A 19182-nucleotide genomic window follows, 5' to 3' on the forward strand; every position below is an offset into this window, starting at 1 on the left:
CAATGGGTGAAAGACAAACTCAAAGAATTACAGAACTCTGCAAGCAAAAGCCAAAAGGAGCTTAAAAAAACAATTCAAGACAATGCAGATAAAACAAATGAGGCATTAGAAGCTCTGGTAAAACAAACCACAACCCAGAATATAAGGACCGACGTTTCAGATGCTGTCAACATGTTGGAGGGACATATGAGCAGAATTAAAAAGATGGAACATAGAAACAGAAAAATAGAAACTAGAATTATCAGCATTGATATGCTAGAACAAAAAAGTAGAATAAAAAAGGAAGGAAAAAGAAGAAAGCCTAAGAATAATGTGGGACACCATCAAGAGGAATAACACAAATAATCGGAATCCCAGAACAGGAAAAAGCAAGAAAAGGCACCGAGAAAGTTGTGGAAGACTTAATAGAAAAAAATTTTCCAGGCATAATGAAGAAAGAGAGAACATATATTCAAGAAGCTGAGCAAACGCCATATAGAATAGACCCCAAAAGGAAAACCCCAAGGCATATCATAATCAAATTTTCTAGAGCCAAAGATAAGGAGAGAATTCTGAAAGCAGCTAGGGAGAAACAAAGAGTAACTTCTAAGGGAGAGCAAATAAGATTAAGTACCGCTTTCTCAGCAGAAACTATGCAAGCAAGAAGTGGAATGACAAATATTAAACACTCAAAAAATACAACTGTCAATCAAGAATGCTGTACCCAGCAAAACTGTCCACCAAACATGAAGGAGAGATCAAGATATTCTCAGAAAAGTAGAAACTAAGGGAGTTTGTAAAAAACAAGATGAGCATTGCAGGAAACATTGAGGCATCCTTCTTACAGAGGTGCTGTAGAAAGCAGTATGGGCCAAAGTCACCAGCAATGACAACAAAAAGATGTCAAAAAAATGAAAATAATAAAACCATGCTTCTCAATAATGACACTGAAATGTGAATGGTTTAAATGCACCACTGAAGAGATTTATGTGAAGACACATAAATCAATGAAATAGAATTGAGAACCCAGAAATCAGTCATCTCATCTACCTATGTTCCACTGATTTTTGACAAGGAGAGGAAATCAGTTAAGTGGGGAAACAAAAGCCTCCTTAACAAATGATGTTGGTAAAATGGAAAATTATCTGTAGAAAACTCAAGACCCATACCTCACACCATACACAAAAACCAATTCAAACTGGATTCAAGGACCAAGGACTATAAACTTCATCAGAGAAAAGCTTGAAAGAACTATAGAAGTCCTAATCCACAACATGAACAGTCTGCCAAACATCTTGAAAAACGTACTATCAGGAGAGAACAAAATAGATGAATGGAACCCTTCTAAGAATTAAATCCCTATGCACATTAAAAAACTTCTCCAACAGGGTAAAAAGGAAATCCACACACTGGAAAACAGTATTTGGTAATGTCATATTTGATAAGGGACTCACATCTAAAATCTGTAGAATACTCCAGCACTTCAACAAGAAAAAGGTAAACCACCCAACTGCAAAATGGGCACAGGATATGAATATACTTCACAAAAGAAGACAGTCAGATAGCAAACATATGAAGACATGTTCAAAACCCCTAGCTCTAAGTGAGGCAAATAAAAACAATTATGAGATATCATCTCACCCCAGTAACAATGGCAAAGTTTAATAGAGTAGCAAACAACAAGTGCTGGTGAGGTTGTGGAGAAACTGGAACCCTTATTCACTGTTGGTGGGAGTGTAAAATAGTGCAACCACTATGGAAGGCAGCATGCTGCTTTCTCAAAAAATTGAAAATAGCATACCAGTTGACCCAGCAATTCCACTGCAAGACATATACACTAAAGAAACCAGAGCTGTTACCCAAATAGCACACCTATATTTATTGCTGCATTAGTCTCGATAGCAAAGAGATGGAAACAAAGTGCCCATCAACAAATGGATGGATAGAAAAACTATGGTATATTCACACAACCAAATACTGCACAGCAATGAAAAACAAGGAACTCATAAAATAATACACAACATAGTTGACCCTGGAGGATACTATGCTGAGTGAAATCTCAGTCACAATAGGACAAAAACTGCGTAATGCTACTGTTATAAAACGGGACTGACATGAGGGTTGGGGGAAACTAAGAAAAGAACACTGCACTGGAACAGATGAAGAACTGTTTAAAAGGAATATATGATTTGGCATTATTAGTATGATGATTTGGCATTATTAGTATGACAATAGTCCAGAACAACAGATGCATAGCAAAGTGGGTTGGGGGGGTTGGTTGGGGGAGGAGGGAAGAAATTATACAACGAGTGAATGAAAAATCCAACTTTTCTGTAACTTTTGTTAAAATGACAAGAAAGAGAAAATAAAAAGATTTACAACATAAAAAAAGAACTTCCTGGATTTTATAAGCCTTCCTTACTGAAATGAGCAAATCAGCTGATTTCTTAACTAGAAGCACAATTCCTATTGTTTCATGACACATCTCTGAATTCCACACATCCTCCACAATCAGTTAATAGTGGATGACCAGGAAAGGTATTCCTCTTTGGATGTGTCCTGTGTTTTCTTTTCCATTCCCAGATGGGTAATCACTGAACAAAGGGTTGATGGTGTCATTTTTTAAGAGTACACTCACTCCTCACTTAACAATGGGGTTCAGTTCCAAAGACCAGGTTGTCAGATGAAAATGGGGGACTACCACACCAAATCAAAAGATGGGGAATGATGTTCAGTGAACTACGAGCATAGTTCAGTGTTGCCTAATTTTATGAAATATAGTGAATGGGAATGATTGAATAGAACACAATGTATATGAACTCTGTAAGCAAATCAATATAAAAGTCTGGTGTGAAAAACAATGTATATGAACTTTAATAATTTTGTATGTAAACCAGTTATTGTTGTTGTTGTTTTTGTTGCCATCAAATTGAGCATGACTCATAGCGATTCTATGAACAAAAGGCCTGAAGCTTTTCTCTAACTTGATATATATCAAAGTTCATAGAGTTTCCAGAGGCATGTTGTTTAGGAAGTGGGTGCCACTCCTGCTTCCAAAATATAAACAAGTATAAAATAAAACTGATTAAAAAATAAAATAAAATGGAGAATGATGGCATCCTGACACAATTATCAAAGTGCAACATGATGTTATTGCAAAATTACATCATTAAATAACATAACCATCAAACACATCTCCCAGTAAAATGTACCTTCAACATCACAGCCAGTGTAAATCGAGTCTCACACTCATCATTTGTTATGACTAGATGTACATCATCAATGTGCAAAACAGTCAGAGTTAATTTTTTGTAGTATGTCCATAAACATGAAATGTCACTAAATGAGAAAAGTAGTAAATGAGAAGTAGATTAACTACAGGCAGCAATTTTACTCTAGGAGGGTTTTCTTACTTTTTAAAATCATAATAGTTACTGGTATGCTACTATACAGAAATATGAACCACTTGGCATTCAATGAACTCTTTTGTCAGCATATATTTTTCACATTAGAGAGGAACTGAATCCTCACAGACTGTGCAATTCTATCATTTGTCTCCCTTCTCATTGGGAGGGAGAGGTGATGGAAAAGCAGTTCAGATTCTTGCAGTCCTGACAGCTGAACTGTGGTATTTCGGTGTTCCTTCCTCAACATGGCAGTCTTAGATCAAGGGTCCCATTTCTCTGACTTGAACCTTAGAGTCTGTGCCGGTCCTCTAAAGAGTTACCGTTATGTGACACACTATGGCCTCAGGCCACTAGCTATTTAACGGGCAGTCTCTCTCCCACCCCTATTCCCTGAAGTCCTCACGTCAACATTTAACAAGTCATCTAGAAGACCCAGAAGAGAAATTCAGGGAGAATTTGTTCAGTAACTTTCATTTCAACAAGAATTTTATTTTTCACAAAGGGGGGAGGGGGAAAGTAAGAACTTATTTAAATTTAAAGTCTATTTAGCAAAATGAAGCCTCAAAAGACAGCTTAGAATTAAACAAGTACTGAATCAAGAAAAGCCAAATCTGAGGTGTTAACAAAGGGAAGATGTTCTTTATTCCAGTAATAGGCATTAGACTAGCTGGCTTGGTGCTAATTAGGGAGAGGCAAGCAGGCTTAGTTATGCCCTGCTTCCTAACATGCCCACTCACCCTGACTGAAGGGCTTTAACCCAGAGTGCAGTTATCATCCAACCACGTTTTAAAAATGCTATTCAGATTTAAACTGGAATACTGTGTACCCAAAAGATGCTGTTTAGCAAGACAGACACAGCAGGCATCTTAATTAAATAATTTTACTGGGAGGAAAAAATTACATTTAGAGCATCAGAGCAAAAACATCATTTTCACTCATTCCCCCCAAAAAAAGATGCTCAATGCAGGCATGGTGGACTGTACCGAGCACCAGGCATCTTCAGGCTGAATGCACAGGGGTCCCACAGTGCTTGTGCCACAGGTCGATGGCCTTGCTCACAATCGCATCTGAACTGTCCTGGGGAATCTGTGGACAACAAAATGTTCATCATGAAATTTCAGTGTGAACAACTCCAGTATCTTTCTTATTTTCTGTGACATAAATCTGGTTTCTACTGGAGTTTTCCCTGTTGTTAAAAAAAGTAGCAGCATAAAAAGCTGCTAAATGCTAAGAAAACATTAGTCACAGGAAAAATACTGAAAGATCTCTAGAATAAGCAAATGTGCGTAGTGACCATTAGTGATGGTCAGGGGTAAGAGGGAAGGAGCAGTCTCTGACAACAGAACAACATGACGGACATAATTCATGTCACACATTGCACATGTGAAGACTGTTTAAGTGTCAACTATTGTGTTACACATATATTTTGTTCAATGATAGACAGACTGACAAGGAAATTACTTAAGCAGGAAAAAAGGCTATCAGGAATTCTACTTCACATGCCAGTTGAGAACATGACACAGCTCTGGTATCAAATCATCAGAGTTCGAAACCAGCACTATCTACTAACTGTGTGACCATGAGCAGCTTGCATAGCTGTTGCTGTTAGGTGCTGATGCGTCATAGTGATGCCATATACACCAGAAGAAAACCCTGCCAACCCTACACCATCCTTACAGCAGCCACCTCATCAATCTATCTCACTGAGGGTCTTCCTCTCCTTCACTGACACTCTCCTTTTCCAAGTACAATACTCCTCTCCAGGCACTGGTCTGTCCTGACATCTGTGCAAAGTACGTGAGATGAAGCCTCATACTCTTGCCTCTAAGGGTTACCCTGGCTGCACTTCTTCCAACAGAGATTTGTTGTATTTTTTGGCAGTCCATGGTATACACTACCTCTAAAATGGGGATAATGCTGGCCTTTCCATAATGTTGTCTAAATGATTACATGAGCTAATCTATGAAAAACTGAGCATAGGTCTTGGTACCATCAGCCACTAATCACTATAACGATGATGATGAACTTACTAAGCACACATTCATTTAGGACTATCTGCAAGGGACTTTTCAAATGTTAATATTGACCGACTGAAAAAAACAAAACCAGAAACCACCAGCTTCAGCTGTTTCAGCTGCTGGAAATGCATTTAGGCATGCCACTTCACTTCTCACCTGGTAAAGAGCATTCTATAATAGATTCAAGGAAACTCCAACTCACTGCTGTCAAATTGGAATTGGCTCATAGCTTACCCTCCACTGGGTTTTGAAGCCGGTAAATCTCATGGGAGGAGACTGCTTATCTTTCTCCTTATGAGCAGCTGATGGATTCAAATAAGAAGAGCAGCATAGCTTCTGGGTTGGCAGTGCAACTCCCAACAGATTATGTCACCATAGCTCCTCCATAGAGGGAAAAGCTCATTCATTTAGACCTTTCTCAACCTTCACACTTTTGCTTGCTCTAACCAAGAAGGATCTGAAGTGCTTGCTGCAGAAGATCAAGGACTACAGCCTTCAACATGGATTATAGCTCAACATCAAGATGACAAAATTCCTCACCACTGGGTCAAATCATGATAGATGGAGAAAAGACTTTTAGTTGTCAACAATTCCATCTTGCTCCGCTCTACAATGAACACCCTTTGTACCAGCAGCCAGATCAGGAGACATGTTGTATTGGTACATGTGCTGTCAGGAAAGCCAAAATCCTGAAGAGCAATGATGTCAGTTTAAAGGCAAAAGTGTGCCTGATCCAGCCCTGGTGGGAAGAAGCTGTGTTGCAATCCCAAAGACATGTACTCTGAGGCCACCAGCTGTCCTGTAGGAGGATGAGCAATCTCCTCCTGTACTATTAACTGCCTCTGAAAACCTGCTGGAGGGTCAGGTGTCAGTTAGTTTGGACTATGGTACTAAAACAAACAAACAAACACAAAAAAAAAACACACCACAAAAACAAAAAACTAAAATAAATAAAAAATTGAAAAATATTTTTTTTAAAAGTGTGCCTGATTCAAGCCATGGTCTTTTCAATCACCTGCTAGGCATCTGAGAGCTGGACAATGAATAAGGATGACAGAAGAACTGATGCCTTTGAGCTGTGGTGTTGGACAAGGGTACTGACTACCCATTGACAGTCAAAAGAACAGGTCTTGGAGAAAGTGCAGCCTGAGTGCTCCTTGGAGTCAAGAAGAGCAAAGTTTCATCTCACATACTCTGGGCATGTTGTTAGGAGGGGCTGTACCTTGGAAAGGGACACCATACTTGGGAGGGTCAGTGAAAGAAAGGACAACCCTCGATGAGATGGACTGGCACAGTGACTGCAGCAATGGGTTCAGGTATGTCAGAGATGATGTGAATCGTGTGGGATAGGATAGGGTTCAGATCTGTTGTTTATAGGATTACCATGAGTTGTACTCGACTTGATGGTACCTAACCACTACCACCATCTTCACTAAGTTAATACTTATGCACACTACCAATCTCATGATAGATTATGCTGGTGATAGTAACAGAAATGAGAGTTTTCAAAATCCCTTTAAATACTATGATCCTTTTTCTATTAAAATAACCCTCCAGTGAAAGCTTCCCCTCCCCTGCTTGCCTACAGCCTCACTGCCTTGACCATCACATCGCCAGGCAAAGAGACCAATTTTAAAGAAAAGAATTTGCAAACAGAAAAATGTTTCTTGTAATCCAGAACTATACCAAATCATTTCCCTGAAATAATTTAATATAGTAGGAAAATCTGCCTTGCTAAAATGACTTCATGTCTAGATTATAAATCAAATCAAATTGGGCACACTTACATTTTCCAGGAATGTGGTGATCTTCTCGGCACTGTTCAGGGCCATTACTTTTATTTTAAAGGTTAAGAGAATTTCTACTGCTATAAAGACTAGGATCTTACAGGATCCGCTCACAACTTTATCCCAAACTCTGCAAACAATGAGAAGATACAATCAAATTACATGAGTTTGAAATTTGTGGTCATCTAACAGGCATCTCAAATTACATATTAAAATAAAATTACTCTATTTAAAGTACACCCTCCAGAGAAGAACAACTGTGAAACAACTTTAAAACAATCATGGTCAATGCATTAATTATTTGGAAGGAAAAAGGAAAGACACTGAAAAACACTCTTCTGCTACAACCCTACCAACTACTTCTTGTCTAATGCTTTAAAACCCAACACTGCAAAGGAAGGAAGAGAAGTCTTAAACCAAAGTTTCTATTTCATTAACATTTTACCGTTGTTATTTACTGCCATCGAGTAACCTGTGACTCATAGTGACCCTATGTACAACCACCCTAAACTCTGCTCTATCCTGTACCAGTCTGTCTCTGACACACCTACCCCCATTATCACAATCACTGAATCAATCCATCTCATCTAGGGTCTTCCTCTCCTGCGCTGTCCCTTCACCCTCCCAATCATGACGGCCTTCTCCAAGGACTGGTCCCTCCTTGCATCATGTCCAAAGTATGTCAGACGAAGTTTCAGAATCCTTGCCTCCAAAGAGCAGCCTGGTTTAACCCTCTCCAGGATGAACCTGTTCATTCTCTTAGCAGTCCATGGCATATTCAATACTCTTCTCCAACACCACAGCTCAAAGGCATCAATTCTCCTTCTATCATCCCTATTCACTGTCTGGTTCTCTGATGCATAGCAAGTGATCGCAAAGACCATGGCCTGTATTAGGTGCACCTTAGTCTCTAGGCTGACATCATTGCTTTTAAGTACTCTGGAGAGGTCTCTGACAACAGACTTTCCCAATGCAAATATGTCTTAATTTTTATTAACCTGGGTGGACTGTTCAGTTAGAAGCAAGTGTGTTAACCACATGAACTACCCAGGAACTCCTACTGACCTGTTAGCACACTAAAACAATTACTCTGACATTTTCTGATACTATATCATCCCTATCATTGACTCACTCATTCATTGACACACACTGAGTCAGTTCCAATTCACAGAGACCTTCCAACAGATTCTGAGTTGTAAATTGTAAAGGGAAGAGACTGCTCATCTTTCACTGTTAGGGAATTTGAACTGCTGGAGACACAAAGTCTTTCAGTTTGCAGTGAAGTCACTAAAGATTATGCCACCACAGATCCTTATACTGTCTATATATAGTTGTTGTTAGGTGCTTTCAAGTTGTGTATGACTCATAGTGACGCTATGAACAAAAGAGCCGAATCCTGTTCTATCCTGCGCCATCCTCACACTTCCTAACACACAAGAGCCCACTGCAGTAATCACCGTGTCAGTCCACTCAGTTGGGGTCTTCCTCTCCTTTGCCGACCCTCCACCTTTTTCAGCATCATGTCCTTCTCCAAGGAATAGCCCCCTCCTAGCAGCAAGCCCAAAGTATGTGAGACAAAGCCTCATCATTCTTGCCTCCAAAGAGCACTCCAGCTGCACCCTCTCCAAAATATAACTGTTTGTTCTCTTGGCTGTCTATGGGATGTTCAGTGCTTTTCTCCAAAACCACAGACCTCAAAGGCATCAATTCTTTTTCTGTCATCCTTATTGTCCAATTCTAAGATGCACAGCAAGTAACTGGAAAGACTATGACCGAATTAGATGCACCCTACTCCTCAAACTGACATCATTATTCCTCAATAATCTGGAAAGATTTCTAACTGCAATTTTTCCAAGTATTATGCATCTCCTTATTTCCTAAGGTGTTAACTGTGGATCCAAGCAAGCTGAAGCTGTTGACAGTTTCAGCCTCCTCTCCATCCATCATGACACTGCCTATCAGTCCAGTGGTGAGAATCTTTTGTTTTCTTGACATTGAGATCAAAACTAGGCCAGGGCGGACTATGGGTCAGATCATCAATTACTCAATATGCAAGTTCATATTGAGGCTCAAGGAAATGAAAATAAGTCCACAGGAACCAAGATACGATCTTGAATCAATTCCATCTTAAGAGTGGGTTTGAGGCACTGAACATCAATGACTGAGGATGAGATGAGTTGTGGGATGATATCAAGGATATCATCTATGAAGAAAGCAAAAGGTCATTATATATAGTTAGTTATATATTATCTTGTAATGCCCTACTGCCTTTCTTCTCAACTACATCATAATCTCATGAAGGGCTAGAGCAGGACTCAGTGAGCTGCTTTGGGAACCACTTGTACTTGTCAACAAATATCTGTAATGGATTAAATAGGCAGAGTCTGAGGCCCAAACTGTGGAATGATGCCATGATGATACAAGAGCTCTGGTAGCCTACTGGTAAGGAGTTGCACTGCCAACCTAAAGGCAAGTGGTTCAAATACATCAGCTGCACATAGGAGAAAGAAAGATGGGCAATCTCTTCCTGTGAGATTTACTGCCTCTCAAAACATGCTAGAGGGTCAGCTATGAGTTGGTTCTGACTCAAGGGTACAAAATAACAAACAATAATAAGGTGAAAACTGATAAATAATAAGATTTTTTTCTAGATTAATATCTACCATATCTCTAGGGGAGGAAAAGCCCATGTCTGCATAAATTCTGGAGTGTAATTACAAATGTAATAGTGTATAACATCTAACACATTGAGGGTCTTCAACTTTCTACTTGTATTTTCAATAATAAACAGAGCCAGGTATTGTTAACAGTTGGAGATGTTAACTGTACTTTTCTAAAGTAATTTTATGTTCTACATAATGATGACAAGACAAAACCCCACCGACCTAAGCTTTTAAAATGCTGCTGAAAGAAATACTTGCCTCTGTAGACTGGACTCAGGCAAGCATCCTGCAAAGCACCTCTTGAACCAGAGATCGTACGGAAGTTTGGACACCGCAGAACAAGTCTTCAGATGATTCAGCAGTCTGCTGTCTTCCATATTCAAGTATTGTTCAAAAGCCTTTGGCTAAATATTAAACAGGAAGACAGATTACCCATTTCCTGTGACACAGCATCAGCTGACAGTACAGTCTATGAGGAAAATTATTTGCATACTAAAGGCAAGAAAACAAAATGTCATAATCATTCAAGTTGCATGTGACAGAGCAGGTTTCCAACCCTCTGTAAGTGAGGAGTTTCCCACCAGATGCTCTGCTTGAGATGGAGGGGCAATCTCCTCCTGTACTAGTCAGATCCGATTTGACAGTACATGCATAAAAAAATGATAAAAAAAAATTTTTTTTAAAGTGAGGAGTTTCCCAGTATGTAGGTCTTTCAGTGTTAAAATTGGGACAGTTCCAAGCAAAAAGGAACAGTTAAGTCATTCTAATAGTAACAACACACAACAGGCAACAAACTTTGGAGGAGGCAAAATTGCAAAGCAAAGCTCATAGGATGTAGAGAAATTAGAACCTCCTTACTGCTAATGGAATGTAAAATGGTAATCTTTATGAAACACTGTATAATGGTTCATCCAAAGGATACATACAGAATTAACATAAGACCCAAGACCACCACTTTGAGGTAATACCCTAAAAAATCAAAACTAGAAATACAAACAGATACTTGTACACTGAAGTTCGTAGCAATTCTACTCATGGTTCCTGACAGTAAATTTTCTGAGTGCAATTTGTCTTTTTATTTCCTTACTGCTGGTGCTAAGAGTGTTGATTGTGGAGCTCAGCAAGCTGAAATTCTTAACAACCTCAATCTCTTTTCCATTTATCTTGGTGCTATCAACTGGCCCAGTGATGAGAATCTTTGTTTTCTTGATGCTGAGATGCAATTCATATTGAAGAATACAGTCGTTGACCTTCTGCAACAAGTGCTTCAGGTCGTCCTCAGTTTTGGCAAGCAAGGTTGTGTCATCTGCATAACATATGTTGTTAATGAGTCTTCCTCCAAATCTGATATCACATTCATCCTCATAAAACCCAGCCTACCGAATAATCTATTCTGCATATAGATTGAAAAGGTATGGAGACAGGATACACTCCTTTCCTGATTTTGAACCATACAGTGTTCCCCTGCTCTGTTCTGATGACTGCTTCCTGGTTTGAGTAGGTTTCTATTGAGCACAAATCAAGTGTTCTGGGATTCCCGTTTTCCTCAAGGTTAGCCTAATTTGTTGTAATCACACAGTCAAATGCCTTTGAATAGTCAATAAAACACAAACATTCCTCTAGCACTCTTTGCCTTCTGCCAAGGTCCATCCTACATTGGTGATAATGTCTCTAGTGTTACAATCTTTTCTAAACCCAGCTTGTATTTCTAGTAGTTCTCCATCAATGCACTGTTCCATTGTTTTTGGATAATCTTCACCAGGATTTTGCTTGCATGTGATATTAGTGATATTGTTCTATAATTTCCACACTCTGTCAGGTCACATTTTTTTGGAACCGGAATAAATACGGATCTTTTCCAGTCAGTTGGCCAGGTAGTTGTCATCCAGATTTCTAGCACAACCTGGTGAGTACATCCAGGGCAGCATCTGTTTGTTGAAATATGCCAATTGATATTCCAGGAACAATGTCAGTCTAGAGATTAGGGTGTGCCTGATCCAGTCCATGATCTTTGCAATTACTTGCATGCATCAGAGAGTTGGAAAAATGACTGAAAACGACTAAAGAAGAATTGATTCCTTTGAGTTCTGGTGCTGGAAAAGAGTTTTGAACATACCATGGAATGCCAAGAAAACAAACAGGTCTGTCATGGAGAGGGTGAAACCAAGTTGAAGCTCCATCTCACATACTTTGGGCACGTGACCAGGAGGGACTGGTCTTTGGTGAAGGACATCGGAAGGGTGGAGCAACAGCACAGGAGAGGAAAGCCCCAGATGAGATAGATTGATGGATTGATACAGTAACTGGGGTAATGGGAGTAGGTGTGTTGGCGTTAGTGAGACTGGCTCAGGACAGGGCAGGCTTCAGAGCTGTTGTACACAGGGTCACTATGAATTGCAGGTGACTTGATGGCACATAACAACAACTCACAGTTGCAAGAGGAGGAAACAATTCAAGTGCCCAGCAACAGATGAATGGATAAACAAAATGTAGTATATTCACACAAAGAATATTGTTATTCTTGCTGTGTACCTTTGGGTTGGAAACGACCTATAGCTGACCCTCTAGTGGGTTTTCAGAGGAAGTTAATTGTACTAGAGGAGATTTTTCATCTTTCTCCGATGGAGCAATCAGTGGATATGAACTGAGTACCTTTACATTGCCAGTGAAACAACATAACACTGGGATACTAGAGTTTCTAAACCAGAGTTCCTACTAATCTAAATCAATAGAATATTACTCAGCCATAAAGAAAAATGAAGACTGTATGCTCCAACATGAATAAACCTGAAGACATTATGTCAAGTGAAACACACAAAAAAGATAAACAGCATATATAAACTATGTAGGATATCTAGAATAGGCAGATATGTAGAGACCAGGAAAGGGAAAAAGGGGAGTCATATCTTATTATGCAGTCCATTTCTGTAATGGTGATGGCAGTAGAAATGGCTGATTGTTACCACAACATGATTAATACAGTCAATATCACATAACCATACACGTGAAAAACACTCCACTGACAAACGTTGCATACTATGTACTTCTGTTTTCCTTTTTTTTAGGTCTAAAGCAAAAATCTAGGAATGTTATTGGCTGTCAAGAGTAGAACACACTTAAGGAAAGAGAAAGGGAGAAGAAGGGGGAAAATTTTCCAAAGAAATAGAGCATGATTAGAGGAGAGAGAGAAAGGAAGAGACACTAAAAGATGGAACAGAAAGGGGCCAATCTTGAATGCAGCACCGATACAGATTCTACTAACATAAATTAGTGCTACAAAAATGTCCAGAAGACAAATGTTCTACCCAACACAAATCCTCATGAAAAGTATTTTGGAAACACGTTGTTGATATGGTACTGTTGAGGCACCCATGGAAACTCTATGCACAACAGCTCTGAGCCGTGTCCTATTCTGAGACTATCTCACCATCCCCAATACACCTGGCCTCAAAACCTCAGTTACTAAATCAATCCATCTCATCCATGGTCTTCCTCTCTTATATTGTCCATTCACCATTCCGCGCATGATGTTCTTCTTCAAGGACTGGTACCACCTAGCAACATGCCCAAAGTATGTGAGATGGAACTTCAAAATCCTAGCCTTCAAGGAGCAGGCTCATCTCACCCTCTCCAGGACATAACCCCTTTGTTCTCTTGGCAGTCTATAGTATATTCAATACTTTTATCCAGTACCACAACTCAAAGGCATTGATGCTTAAAGCACTGTCCAGCTCTCTAATGCACAGCAAGTAACTGAGAAGACCATGGTCTGAATCAGGTGCACCTTAGTCTCTAGACTGACATCACTACTCTTCAGCACTCTGGAGAGGTTCCTGACAGCACACTTACCTGATGTAATTTGTCTTTTGATTTCCTGACTGCTGGTGCCAAGAGCGTTGATTGTGGAACTGAGCAAGCTTAAATTGTTAACAAACTCAATCTCTTCACTACCATGGTGCTGTCATTTGGCCCCGTGGGGAGAATCTTTGTTTTCTTGATGTTGACATGCAATACATATTAGAGACTGTAGTCCTTAACCTTCAGTAAGGGCTTCAGGTCCTCCTCAGTTTTGGCAAGCAAGGTTGTATCATCTGTATAACACAGGTTGTTAATGAGTTTTCCTCCAATTCTGATGCCACATTCCTCCTCATAAAGTCCAGACTCCCAAACGATCTGTTCCTCTGATAGAATGAAATGGTATGGATTTAAGATGCATCCCTGACACACTCCTTTCCAAATTTTTAACCAGTCAGTGTCTCCCTGCTCTGTTCTAATGACTGCCTCCTGGTCCAAGTATAGGATAAGGGAACGATTTTTTGATAGCCTCTCATGAAATAGTACACAGCAGGAAAATCTAAAGGCTTGAGAGCGATGAGGACAGCTGCGGGGTCCTGGCCATATCCTCCTTTGCACAGGATGCTGCACGTAAGGTTTGTCCACAGGCTATGCATGAACCCTAAAGGTGGTGCTCACTCACAGAAGAGTACAACCAGCATATGCAAATGTTATGAAATAGGTAAAATTAGTCGGTCCTTCTTTGCCTGTCTAACACTTGTTCAACCTTCAGATGTCAGCTCAAAGACCACATCTCTTAGGAAACTGTCCATAGCTTCCAAAGTCTGGATTAGATTCCTTCCTGGATGCCCCCAGCATCCCATGCAACGTCCCACTATAGCTTGAGTCACAATGTCTTATAAATTAGGGTGACCAATTGAACATGTGCCTAGACTGTCTTGGTTTAAGCACTGAAAATCCTGCATTTGGGAAACCTACACCTAGGTGCTTCAGTATCTGGACTTCTGTCAAAACAAGTCACCCACAGCCCTTACAATATTCACGGTCTCTACACACTGTGCTACACTTAGGGAGCATATGGTGAAAGCTGCTGTCTTCCAAGAGCTTTCAATTTAGATGAAAAGAGAATAAGGAGGTAATTATAGCACCCAGTATTCACTTAATAACTGGTGAATGAATCAGAGCTCAAAGTTGTTAAATACTGTGAACTAATAGGATATTCTGAAATGCATTAATCTTTATCTTGGTAATTATTCAACATACAAGTGTTAAGGTCTTTTGTTCATAGGATCGCTATAAGTCATCTACGACTCGACAGCACCTAACAACAACAACGAGAGAGCTCTGTTGGCCTAGTGGATAGAAAGTGATGCTACCAAGCCAAAGGTGGGAGATTTTAATCTGTGGCCCTCAGGCCTGGCTTTAATAATTTTTGGTCAAACATTCTTCTAAGTGGTATAGCACTGGTCTGTCCATTTGCTGTACAGAGGTAACTCATGGTTGCTGTGATGATGAATATTGTGACATTGATGTGTCATATGCAATAATGATTACCTATGGTAGACAGTGTTTGGTGGAGTTCCCCAGGTAAAATAAGCTTGGAAGCAGGAGTGACATCCACTTCCAAAATAGCCTGCCCCCAGAAAAATCTATGAACTTGGAGAAAACAATGAAAGTTACATAAGCATTTGTTCAGGTCTTTCATTCACAGGGTCACTATGAGTCATTTACAACTGAACGGCACCTAACACCACCACCACAAGCTTTTTAGTCAGTGTCTCATTTTTCTAAACTGTTTTTCTCATCTAGAACATTTACAGAATGAGAAATCTTGCAAACTAATAAAGAAGGATACAAAAATCTCTTATACTCCTCATTACCCAAAGCTAGTAGGGAGCTCCAATAGCCAAGTTGTAAGGAGTTCTGCTGCTAACCCAAAGGCAGGCAGTTCTAGTCGACCAGTGGCTCTGAGGGAGAAAGAAAGGCAATCATCTCCTATGTGATTTACAGCTTCTGGATACTCACTGGAGGGTTAATTATGAGTCTGTTTTCAACTCAATAACACATAACAACAATGTCAATTCAAAGATAATTACTGGTACTATTTAAGTCAAACTCATTGTTAGAACTGACCTTCCACTGGGTATCTGAGGCTGTAAATCTCACTTGAGACTACACAGCTTTGAACGACAGAACTACTGATGGATTAAAAACTCTGAAAGGCATAGCCTTTGGTCTTACATTGCAACACCCTATGGATTGGGCCAACAGAGCTCCCTTTTGATACTTAAGATGTATGCATTTCATTTGCTTTCCTACAACCTCTATGTTTTGTCAACTGGACTCATACTGACTACACAATATAGTATCTTGCTTTTTGTCTTCAATATATTTGGCTATTTTTATCAGGTCAATGTTGTTGTTGATTGCCAGAGAATCAAGTACTACTCATAGCAACCCTATGAACAAAAGGCATGAAGCCCTTCCACAAATTTATAAAAATTCACCGATTTTCCAGAGGCATGCTGTTTAGGAAGTAGATGCCACTCCTGTTTCCATCAGGTTAATAAACAACCTTAAAAATCTCTGACATTAAGCGCTTCTAAAAAAAAAAAGTGGAAAAAGGGCCAAGAACAGTATTGGGGGTAGGGAAGATAAACAAGGCTCTTAACCACGTGAAAAGATGGCTAACTTAAAATTATACTGAGTTATCATTTCTTATCTGTCAGGCTGGCAAAATACTACACTTACAACATATCATGTAGGCAAGGCTGTGGGGAATCATTCTTCTATGTGAAAAGGCAAAATAGTATGATCACAAAGAAGGGGAAGCTGGCAATATCTAGCAAAAGAATACATACATTTATCCTTTATCTAAACAATCCAGTCCTAGGGTATCTAGCCCCAAAATACATTGCAGATACACAAAAAGATGTGTGCAGAAGACTATTCAACTGCAGTGCTGTGTAAAATAGAAAAATTCTGGAAACAAGCAAATAGCCAATAACAGATCCTGAAGGAACTAAGGTCTATATAAACAGTGGAGTAGCAAGCAGCCACTAAAAGACGTAAAGTTTTTCCATTCTACCAGGGCATGATCTCCAGCATTTATCAGAGGAAACACCAGATAGCAGAAAATGTGTATTTTCTGTAAAAATGTGAAATTGTTTGCTATTACTTAATTTAAGAAAGAAGGTGAATACAAACATATGAATATTTTTCTCTTTTTTTTTTTTTAGTATTTTTCTCTTATGGAAGGAGTCAATCTTTACATGTTGGACATTCTAAACATGCAGCAAATTGTATATGATTATTATAATCATAACTGCATTATAGCATTAAACACATTAAACATTTAGGCTCTTTCCATTATTCCCATGACCCTATATTCTTTCTTTATGAAGAAAATCAAGTCTGTGTTGTTGACATAAGGCCAAATCTGGTAAGAGATTCAGTTGCACTAGAAGGACTTTACACTAAAAAAGAGTTGCTTTCAGTGTTTATTTTGGGGGCAGGGAAAACATCTCAGACAGCTTTTTAAAAACTGTAGCAATAGCAACAGCAATTTTTAAAACAAGCTCATTAACTTTAATGACCAAATATAATTAAGGTTGAGATGCTTTAAGGACAATCTGCTCTGACATGAGAGATTAGTAAGGGAAGACTTCCTGCCATGCTACACAAGCTGGCATCAATTCTCCCTGGTAATGAGAGGCTTTATCAAATAGAGGCTTTCTAAAAGTCTGTAAGAAGCAGAGAAATTGCTGATGTAATTATGAATCAGAATACAACAAGATCATAAACATATCCTCATGTAAGTGTTATTCTTCTCTCCCTTTGATGTAATGTACCGGCCACTGCTCATGAATGCACATTTCCCTAAAAGGAAAAATGATGCTAATGAATTTGGCAAGGTTATACATACTTCAAGAAAGACAGGATGAGGGTTTCACAAAATAAAAATTTGAAGAAAGACTAAACACTCCTCTAAGAAAATAAATGTTCAAATGACTTTTTATCAAAAGAAATGAAATATTTCACAAATATATTTTTTTTTAAAAAGTTAATTTAATCAAAGAGCACTTCATTAGAGTTCCAAGAGTTTCCCAGGCCTGGTTTGTTAGCAAAGATGCTGGCAGAAAGTTGTCAAGGGCAGGAAGGAGACACAGGCATTCTTAGCAAGATGAAAATGGGTTCCCCATTCCCAATATATGAGGGAGTAAGACCTCATATATTCTTATGAACTTTCTTTAAAAAAACCTCCATGGAGAATGTGGAGAGGTGGGAACTCTCATATACTGTTGGTGGGATTGTAAAATGGTGCAACAACATTGGAAGGCAGTTTGGTGTATCCTCAAAAATCTGAACATAGAAACTTCATATGACCAAGCTATTCCACCAGGAGGAATACATCCCAAGGAAATTAAAACTGAGACACAGAGATTTGTACACCAGTGTTCACAGCAGCATTACTCTCCATCTCAAGAATATGGAAACAGCCCAAATGTCCAACCACAACCAAATGGAGTGAGAAATTGTGGTACATTTACATAATGGAATACTATGCAGCACTCAAGAGCAATGATTTAAAAAAACACTATATAACTTAGGAGAGACTAGAGAGCATAAAGCTGAGTGAATTAACTCAATCTCATAAGGACAAATATTGCATAAGACCATCACTGTAAAAACAGAAGGATAACTAGTAAAATATGTGTATGGATCCAATGGGGGAAGAGTGGGGAAAGAGGAATGAGGATGGATAGGGATGAAATCACAGGGCTGCATGATTTGGTGGGTGGAGGGATGAGATAAAGGAAATGGGAGAGATCCAACAGGGACATGAAAAGACAAGGTAATGGTGGGCATAGTCCAATGGTGATTAATTTTATAAAACATAATGAATGAGAATGGTTGTATGAAACACAATGTGAATGAAGAAGAGTGTGAAACATAATGTATACGAATTCTGTAAGCAAACCAACATTGTTGTTATGAGCCTGCAACTTATAGCAACCCTATGTACAGCAGCTCTGCCCTGCCCTGTCCTGAGTCAGTCTCACTAATTGCAACACACCAATCCCCACTGCCCCAGCCACTGTATCATTCCATCTCATCCAGGGTCTTCCTCTCCTGTGCTACAACCCTTCCTAGCATGATGTCCTTCTCCAAGGATTGGTCCCTCCTGGCCACATGTCCAAAGTATTTGAAACGTGCTTCAAAATCCTAGCCTCCAAGGAGAAATTTGGTTTCACCCTCTCCAAGATAGATTTATTTGTTTTCTTGGTGATTCATGTTATGGTCAAAACGCTTCTCTATCACAACTCAAAGAAAACTTCTGTCATCCTTAGTCACTGCCTAGCTCTTGGATGCATAGCAAGTAATTGTGAAGACCATGGCCTAGATCAGATGCACCTTAAGTCTCTAAACGGACCTCTTTGCTTTTCAGTACTCTGGAAAAGTCCCTGACAGCAGATTTATATAATGCAACTTGTCTTTTGATTTTCTGACTGCTAGTGCCAAAAGTTTTGAT

General features: G+C 39.3%; 1 protein-coding gene across 3 annotated transcripts in view; it reads right to left on the bottom strand.

Annotated features, from left to right (window-relative positions):
- Positions 1–4384: 4384 nt before the first annotated feature.
- TBC1D7 (TBC1 domain family, member 7) overlaps positions 4385–19182 on the bottom strand; it is a 38256-nt gene continuing 23458 nt past the window's right edge. For 2 of the 3 annotated variants that reach the window (XM_006891611.1, XM_006891610.1), the window contains 3 exons: positions 10113–10258; positions 7192–7321; positions 4386–4472 (listed from right to left, as the gene is read on the bottom strand). In XM_006891611.1, the coding sequence (XP_006891673.1) occupies positions 4386–4472; positions 7192–7321; positions 10113–10258 (363 nt within the window). Of the gene's footprint in view, positions 4473–7191; positions 7322–10112; positions 10259–19182 lie in introns of all 3 variants that reach the window. The other variant, XM_006891612.1, reaches the window with a different exon arrangement.

The sequence above is a fragment of the Elephantulus edwardii genome, unplaced genomic scaffold (assembly GCF_000299155.1).
Source record: "Elephantulus edwardii isolate Elephantulus edwardi_28Jun2011 unplaced genomic scaffold, EleEdw1.0 scaffold00101, whole genome shotgun sequence".
Classification (NCBI taxonomy): domain Eukaryota; kingdom Metazoa; phylum Chordata; class Mammalia; order Macroscelidea; family Macroscelididae; genus Elephantulus; species Elephantulus edwardii.